This window comes from Phocoena phocoena, chromosome 2 (assembly GCF_963924675.1).
Source record: "Phocoena phocoena chromosome 2, mPhoPho1.1, whole genome shotgun sequence".
NCBI lineage: Eukaryota > Metazoa > Chordata > Mammalia > Artiodactyla > Phocoenidae > Phocoena > Phocoena phocoena.
Genome location: NC_089220.1, coordinates 28,467,254 through 28,476,105, shown reverse-complemented (window position 1 = coordinate 28,476,105; position 8,852 = coordinate 28,467,254). Strand labels below are relative to the sequence as shown.

General features: G+C 44.2%; 1 protein-coding gene across 1 annotated transcript; it reads left to right on the top strand.

Moving 5' to 3' along the window:
* The first annotated feature begins 338 nt into the window (after positions 1-338).
* On the top strand, positions 339-5,514 carry ACOT6 (acyl-CoA thioesterase 6). The gene is made up of 3 exons (XM_065871160.1): positions 339-869; positions 2,833-3,035; positions 4,863-5,514. Exons 1-3 carry the CDS (start codon positions 413-415, stop codon positions 5,466-5,468), a joined length of 1,266 nt encoding a protein of 421 aa, XP_065727232.1. The 5' UTR covers positions 339-412; the 3' UTR covers positions 5,469-5,514.
* Positions 5,515-8,852: the final 3,338 nt, after the last annotated feature.

Below are 8,852 nucleotides of genomic sequence, written 5' to 3'. Positions count from 1 at the left end.
TGTCTCCAGGGCTGCAGTCCTCATTTTGCCCCCAATAAAAATTAACTCACAACTCTTCACGCTGTGCATTTTTTAAAGTCAACAATACTCAAACTTCTTGGAACTGCCCGGTATCTTTCCCAATCCTTTAGCTGTCAGCAATCTTTGTACTTCTATTTCGACACTCGCCATATTGGACCGCAGGATTAATAATTACCATAAAACTCTTATTTTAGCAGATACTCTTCCAGGCAGGCAGTAGTGGACTGCACAAACTCCAGGAGACCTCACAAAGCGGTTTAGCAAGTGTCCCTTCGGCCGCCCAACGGGAGTAGCGCAAACGTTCCAATTGCGACTGCCTCCCAGGGAGGTGGAGAGACGCCAGGCCCTGCCCTTGACTCCGCCGGGCCGCCCCTTCTCTGCTGGGATCCAGATGGCGGCGACGGTGACGCTGGAGCCTGCAGGCCGCTGCCGCTGGGACGAGCCCGTGCACATCGCCGTGCGCGGCCTGGCCCCGGGGCAGCCGGTCACGCTGCGCGCGTCCCTGCGCGACGAGAAGGACGAGCTCTTCCGAGCCCACGCGCGCTACTGCGCCGACGCCCACGGCCAGCTGGACCTGGAGCGCGCTCCCGCGCTGGGCGGCAGCTTCACAGGGCTCGAGCCCATGGGGCTCCTCTGGGCTTTAGAGCCCGAGAAGCCCTTGCTGCGGCTGGTGAAGCGGGACGTGCAAACGCCCTTCGCCGTGGAGCTGGAGGTGCTCCATGGCCACGACCCGGAAGCCGGAGGGCTCCTGGGCCAGGCGGTGCACGAGCGCGACTTCCTGGCGCCGGGGGTGCGGCGCGAGCCCGTGCGCGTGGGCCGGGTGCGCGCCACGCTCTTCCTGCCGCCAGGTGAGCAGCCCACTTCCCAGGCTGTTGTGGAAAGCCAGCTAGAGTCCTGAGACCCTGGGCGGCCCCTTGCCTGGCTAGGGAACCCCGTGGTTGTGGAACTTCCCTAAATTCGTCCCCAAGCTCCAAAGTCTATCATGAATTCTGGGTGGAAGTTTCTCCTTTAAATTTCAGGACACTTGCTGGAGGTACTGCCATTCCCTTAGCTATATGCTAAAAGTTCACTCAGAGTACTCAAAAAGTGTATGCTGCTATGTGCCAGCCATGCAGCTGTGTCTCAGATACTAATATTAGGCAGTGACTTCTGCTGGTGTGCAGGAGTGATTTTGGTCTTCTTTCACATCAAACTTCAAAGGAAACTAAAACCCAGAGATAGAGGCAGTGCCCCATAATACTAAAAAACAAACAAAAAACTCCCTGAAGGTCCCCTCCCCCATAATAAACAGTCTGTCAGTGTTTCTCAACCTGGGATGATTCTCTCCCACTCCAGGGGCATTTGGTAATATCTGGAGACATTTCTGATTGTCACAATTGGAGAGGGTGCTGTTGGCATCTAGTGGGTAGGTGCTAAACATCCACAATCCACAGGACAGCCCCACAACAAAGAAATATCTTACTCAAAATGTCTATAGTGCTAAGGTTGAGAAACCCTAGTCTAAGTAAAAACAAGGTGCTTGGTAGGTAAAAGTGGCCTGTAAACAAGACAACTGACCTGCCCCTTCCAACCAAATTCCTGACTGAAACCCCTGCTATACAGAAATGCTGGAGTTGCCACTGCTCACAGAATTGCTAAACTGAATTCTGTGATTATTCTCCAAAACAGGAGGCCCTGCTTTATTCTTACAGCTCTTCAGCAATTCACAGCCTTAACTAGCACTGCCCACTCAACTGTGAACTCCTGGGTCTGGAATTGGGACTTATACATCTCCATATCTCTGTATGCCTAGAGGCTTACACAGGGATATCATAAGAGCTCAATAAATCATACTGACTGATTCAATAAGAATCTCCTAAAAACTTTAATTTTTAAAAAAATATTTCAAAAAAAAATCTTTCACTGCCCAGTTGTGATATTTCAATCAAGTCAGTTGTTAACTATTTTAGTATCTACTCTGTGGCCCATTTAAAATTTATTGTTTTCTGACTCAAAGTCTTTTTGTAAATAATGCAGAAAAGTTCAATTATTTAATAAATATGTGTTAAATCAAGGACTATGCTACATACAGTAGCTAGCAAATTCAGACATGGGCCTCACTGTACCTACTGCCTAATAGAGGATACCGGCAGCTATACTTGGATCTGTGAGTGTGGTAAGTGCTATGATAAGGGAGGTACAGGCCCAGGGTGCTGGTGGGAACATATAAAAGGCTATGTAATTCAACTCAGCCTTGGAGGGCATCTGGGAAGTCTTCCAGGAAGGGAGATCTAAACTTAGATTTGAAGATTGATGAGCCAACCAGTTCAGAAATGGTGGAGAGGGGAGGAGAATAGTATACATCATTTTCAGGGCCAAAGAGAGCATAGCACATTTAGGAATGGCGTTCTTTAAGGCTGGAGCAGAGGGTGTAAAGGAGGTGGGGAGTATATTCTAATAATCCCCTGTATATGTAGAGCGCTTTACAGCTGTCTAAGCATTCTCAGTTTTGGGGGGGGGGGTTTGAGGAAAATTTGGTGGAAAATGTACATTTCATCTTATGTTATTTCTAATTTGGTTTATATTATCGTTGTTGTTTTTTGCAAATATATGAAAAATTATGGAGAAAATAAGGCATTTTGTTCCCCCTCCCTTCTCCCCAAAGTTTATTAAAAAAAAAAAAAAGACAAAGTAAAAAGAGTCCTTTTCCACCAAACTCCCACCCACAGCCTTCCTTGCTTTAAAAACTTCTCTTTGCTGACTGCCAAAATCTGAAACCCAAGAATGTCTTTTGAGTGTCTAAAACTCCTTATGATTTGTGGTGCTCTCCAGGCACAGGACCATTCCCTGGAATCCTCGATCTTTTTGGAAGTGGTGGTGGCCTTTGTGAATACAGGGCCAGCCTCCTGGCTGGACATGGTTTTGCTGTGCTCGCTCTGGCTTATTTCAGATTTGAAGACCTCCCTAAATATTTGAATAACGTGTGCCTGGAGTACTTTGAAGAAGCTGTGGACTTCATGCTGCAACATCCAAAGGTGGGTTCTGGTGCTCACCTGAATGCAGAGGAGAGGGGGTAGAGCAGGCACAGGGCTGGATCCAAAAGCTCTACCAGGACACCCAGGGCTGGAAATATGCCATGAGACACAAAGGCTCCTTCAAAAGTTGTTAGGATTATTATTTTCATTTCTGCCCATCTCTCTCCAATCCCTTAAGACTCAACTGTTTAGTTCCCTGTAGTTCTTGACCAGAATTCAAAGAGCTAGACTAAAAAGTTACTAACCTTAAGTTCTGGTTCTGTGTCTACCACCAAGTGGCATTATAATCCTGAATAAGGCAGTTTACCTCTCTGGAATTCAGTTTTTTTCATTTGTAAGAGTAAGGTAGGGACTTCCCCGGTAGTCCAGTGGTTAAGACTCCGCGCTTCTGCTGCAAGGGATGGGGGTTTGATCCCTGGTTGGGGAACTAAGATCCTGCATGCTGTGCAGCACGGCCCAAAAAGAAAAAAAAATTAATGTAAATGTATAGAGAAGAAAGTTTGACTGTAAAGAGATTTTTGAGACAATTGGTGACATTTGAATAGGGGTTGTGTATTCGATGATATGAAAGAACCATTAATTTTGTTAAGTGTGTTAATGGTATTGTGGTTTTGTAGAGAAAGTTCTTATATGAGACTGGAAAAATTAATTAAAACATTTTGGTATGATTATCAATGGAATACATAGTCTTTGCTACTATCTAGACTTAAAGAAACCCAAACATTCTAATGTTAAGGAGTAAGATTTACTGCAAGGCCTAACTGTTAGAATTCAGGGACTGGTCTCAATAGAGCTGCTAAAACCTAGATGATCATGAACTGTGATGACTGGTTTATTTATGGGATATAAGCCCCCAGGAACAAGAAGAGACCAACATATACTATCAGTTCTGCCCTTAGACCTAGGCAAGAGGGGCTTCTGCTCTGGACCTTTTGTTTTAGATGACCACTCTCTGGCCTTCCTTTGGCTGCATCCCTGACCACAGGGTGCAGAGTTTGAGGGGCCAAGGGAATGTGTCTACCTGGAACCCATGTGCCCCTCACACCATGCCCTTTGGATCTGGAACCCCACAATTATCTTCCAACCAGCTTTGATCCTGCTTCCAAGTCCTATGCCTCTTCTTTGGGTCCATTAATGTGAATACACCTAGGCCTTAAACATATAGGCTGGGGTGTCCAAACGCATGTGTGAGAGGGCCCTTATGGTACATAATGGAGCCAGGCAGGGATGGGAAGAGAAAGAGAGTTGGCCAAGGACCAGGGACTAGGGCCAGGGGCTGGCACTCCCCCCATGCCATGTTCTAGTACAGAACTCCAGGAAGTTCCAAGATATAAAATTTGAACCTGACCTTATAAGTTGTTATGGAGGTATATTTATCAAGGTAGTAGAAAAGAATATATTTTATTTAATTTTCAAATATTTATAACTTTTAAATATTTAGGTATAGGGTATATGGGCCTCTGTGTGTACTCTTGACCTAGTCACCATAAATGTTAGTGGAGGGCCTGCGTACCAGGAAGTTAATTGATTTGTTTGGGACTTCCATGTCAGTCCAGTGGTTAAGATTCTGTGCTCCCAATGGAGGGGACACAGGTTCAATCCCTGGTCAGGGAACTAAGATCCTGCATGCCGTGCCAGTGCAGCCAAAAAAAAAAAAAAATTGATTTGCTTATTAGAAGATACGTTTGAACTTTGTGGATTGTTGCATAAGAAAGGAAAGCAAATGACATTTGAGAAAGCTGCCTAGACAATGTAAAATCACAGTTTAAGTTCTCCATTTATGAATTCTAGACTTGTTCTCTCTCTTTCTTTCTCTCTTTTCATCAGGTGAAAGGCCCTAGTGTTGGGCTTCTTGGCTTCTCCAAAGGAGGTGACCTGTGTCTCTCAATGGCCTCTTTCTTGAAGGGCATCACAGCTACTGCAGTTATTAATGCCTGTGTGGCCAACACAATAGCTCCTCTGCATTACAAGGATATGATTATTCCTAATCTCAGCAGTGACCCAGGAAAATATAAAATCACTGAGTCAGGCCTTTTGAATTTGGTGGATATTTGGAACGACCCACTGGAGAAACCCAACCACCAAAGTCTTATTCCATTGGAAAAGGCCCAGGGACCCTTCCTGTTTATCGTTGGCATGGATGATCATAACTGGAAGAGTGAATTCTATGCTCAGATAGCCTCTGAACGGCTACAAGCCCATGGGAAAGACAGACCCCAGATAATCTACTACCCAGGAACTGGCCATTGTATCGATCCGCCTTATTTTCCTCTTTGTAGAGCCTCTGTGCATGCAGTTTTGGACCAACCAATATTCTATGGAGGTGAGCCAAAGGCTCACTCAAGGGCACAGGTAGATGCCTGGCAGCAAATCCAAACTTTCTTCCATAAACACCTCAATGGTAAAAAATCTGTCAAGCCCAGCAAGTTGTAACATTGTAATCATAGACCATATACTGTTAATAAAAATCCTAGTCATACAACATGTATTAGGTTTTCCAGAGAACCTAGGAACCTTTTTGTAACAAAGCAGCCATCTCAGCTTCATTGTCAGGTCCTACTGGATTCTGAGCCTTAGCAACACTACTCTCTTCACCGCTGGGTCCATCCCTTTCTCCCCTGAGCTTTTCCCAGTGTATAGGCTTAACTCTGATCTTATCTGTGGGACCAATCTTAACCTTAAGCAGGAAAAATGTAAGAAGTGCCTGCCCAAGTCTCAACTGCTGGCCTAGATTTGGCCTGTGTTCTGGTTCTGAGGACTGAGCTTTTGTACCGCTGAGAGTCCCATATACTCTCTGGGTCCTAACTGACCATGTCTGAACCTTGGGAACCTGCGCACTTGAGCCCCTTAAGGAGTGGACTCTGCTTCATTCTTGTTTCTGAACCCCACTTTGAAGATTGGGGGCATTGACATACTTAGTATCCTAAGCTTTGCTTTTATTTTATGAATGAGGCCCTAGACTTCGATTTCTTCCTTACTGATAAAGTATCCTTTACAAATTTTGAATTTAAAATTCAGAGGATACTTTACAAAGTAAAATTGAATCCTTTACCAAAAAAATTGCTGTAAGCAAAACAGTTTATTGATATATACTGTTGATATACTTCCTCTGTATTTACCGTCTGAATTCTCAATCTCGGTACTTGGCTACCTAGAGGAATGCCTTGATGCCAGTAGATTTTCAGGACTTAATCTTTGGATGTCAGGTTATACCTGACAAATTAGACTTCCTCCTGGTACCATCGGTTCCTATTACCTTCCTACTGGGAAGGACTGGGATCAGTCTATCTTAATCCATTGCCTTACACTGGGCACTATCTAGAGTCATGAGACCAGAGCAGAGGGTCTTCCCTGAGCGCAAGAATATTTTTCTGAGACTCATCACTTGGCTTGCTGGGCACATACTGTCTTTCACCAACTTGAGTCTATTCAAGCAAATGCCCATTAGATCTTAATCTAGTGAGAAGGGTTCCTTACTTAATTTTGACCAATTGTTAAAAATCCGTGTTGAGTGTGTTTATTCACTATGAGTATAATTTTCTGTGATTTGAATCCTTAGAGCCTGTGCTTTAACTCACTCTGAGGTGATCCTGCTACTCTAGAGATGCCTTTGGGATGGGGTATCATAGGAAGAAGTTATAAGGAAAATGGCTGGGAGGGTGAGAGAAGTGAGGGGTGGAAAGGTAACACCAGAAGCTTAAGCATGAGGGTGATGACTAAACGTATCTGTGTACTAAAGCACTAGGTGTAGGGATGGCCCTACATCCTAATTTCTTCCTTACTAATAAAGTAGCCTTGGAATGCCCTATACTGACTAAGATATTTGGTCACTTTCCCCTCAGAGTTGATTATATATGGCCCCCTGTCTCTAAGATTTGAAAAAGAATTTCAGGTTGTTACAAAGCTACCTAAAATATGGTAAATGTGAATTAAAAGGGAGAAACAGAAAAGGTATCCATGAAATGGAGCCAGAAATGAGGCCAATACAATATGAGGCCTATATACTTGCCTTGATTGGGCCACTTGTTCAGTCATTTGTTTTCTAGTGGTTTATGCAGAGAAGGAAACCTAATCAGTTACACAAAATTTACAGCCTTCATAAAATAAAATCAAAGCTTAGAAATCATTTTCTCCCAAAGGCTGTCTTACTAAGAAACATTAAATGATGTAAAGGGTAGTACCCTCAAGGTTGCCTCTACAGTAGATATAAATCCCAGGCTCCACCGCTTACTGTGTGACCTTGGGTAAGTTATTAACCTCTCTAAGCCTCGATTTCCTCATCTATAAAGTGGGGATAATTATAGTGATAATAATAGAAACTACTTCATTGGGCTGTTGTGATTAAATTAGGTCATCCAAGTAAAGCATGTAACATATTTAAACTCTCAAATATTAGCTCTTATTATTTCAGATGAGGAAATTGAGACCCAGGAGGGTTAAGAAATATATCTGGTTGATGAGAGAACTGGGCCAGTCCAACTCCAAAGTCCATGCCCTTCATTAACCATTTGGCTCTACAGCCTTCCAACCTGAGGAGATAAGCTCAAACAGTGCAGAGCTGACTGGTGAGGATTACTTAGCTGGAAAGTCAAGGATAAGTTAGGGTCCCATAATGGAGGCTCCATAAGCCAAATTGGAGAGTTCAGATTTATGTATTTATTTTGGAAACCACCATTTTATTGAGCTCTCCTCACACGCAGAGACCTATTCCAGCAGTCTTTTTGCCACAGGCATCACAGACACAGGGGTGTGACCAGCGCGCCCCCCACTGCCCACTATTTGACCCACCCATGAGAGGGAGATGGAGAGTTTAGACTTTAAAATAAGAAATAAGGAACCATTTTTTAACATACTGATTTTTGTTTTTCAATGACAGTCAGTAATTTTTCCTTGATGCTTAGTGGCTCAAAGAAGTTGAAGGCTAAAAGAAACTTAGTTGGAGACACTTAAAAACAACAACAGCAACAAAAAACAAATCAAGGGCTTCCCTGGTGGCGCAGTGGTTGAGAATCTGCCTGCCAATGCAGGGGACACGGGTTCGAGCCCTGGTCTGGGAAGATCCCACGTGCCGCGGAGCAACTAGGCCCGTGCGCCACAACTACTGAGCCTGCGTGTCTGGAGCTTGTGCTCCGCAACAGAGGCCGCGACAGTGAGATGCCCGCGCACCGCGATGAAGAGTGGCCTCTGCTCGCCGCAACTAAAGAAAGCCCACGCACAGAAACAAAGACCCAACACAGCCAAAAAAAAAAAAAAAAAAAAGTTGGATCATATATTCAAAAACAAAAAATCAGAAAATATAACCAAATTCAGCCCATTGTTCTGCTTTTGTTTGTACACCTAATGCCCTTGAATGTACTTCCATCAGGATGAGAAAGGCCAATGAACCATTTTGAAAGCAAATATTGATACATGTTTTTGTCAACCACTGATCCTTTAAGAAATATTTGTATAAACCTGTTACAATTTTCAGCAAACTGAAAACCACAAACACTTCTTAATTCTTTCAGAGTATCATGGTTAAGCTATCGTGTACATTCATTTTAAATGGTCTTTGCACACTGGAAAGATCAAAGCTTGTGGGAAGCATTCTGTTTTTTCAGGTGGTACATGCAGAGATGCACAACATCCAATATTTATGGCCACTATAATGATGGATGTGGGTGGCAGAAGTCAAAATTATTTGAGTTAGGGACTTCCCTGGTGGCGCAGTGGTTAAGAATCCCCCTGCTAGTGCAGGAGACACAGGTTCAAGCCCTGGTCTGGGAAGATCCCACATGCCACGGAGCAACTAAGCCCGTGAGCCACAACTACTGAGCC

Coding starts and splice junctions, on each gene's coding strand:
- ACOT6 (XM_065871160.1), top strand. CDS start 413: ATGGCGGCGACGGTGACGCTGGAGCCTGCAGGCCGCTGCCGCTGGGAC. Junction 870..2,832: donor CACGCTCTTCCTGCCGCCAG/GTGAGCAGCCCA, acceptor GGTGCTCTCCAG/GCACAGGACCATTCCCTGGA. Junction 3,036..4,862: donor TCATGCTGCAACATCCAAAG/GTGGGTTCTGGT, acceptor TCTTTTCATCAG/GTGAAAGGCCCTAGTGTTGG.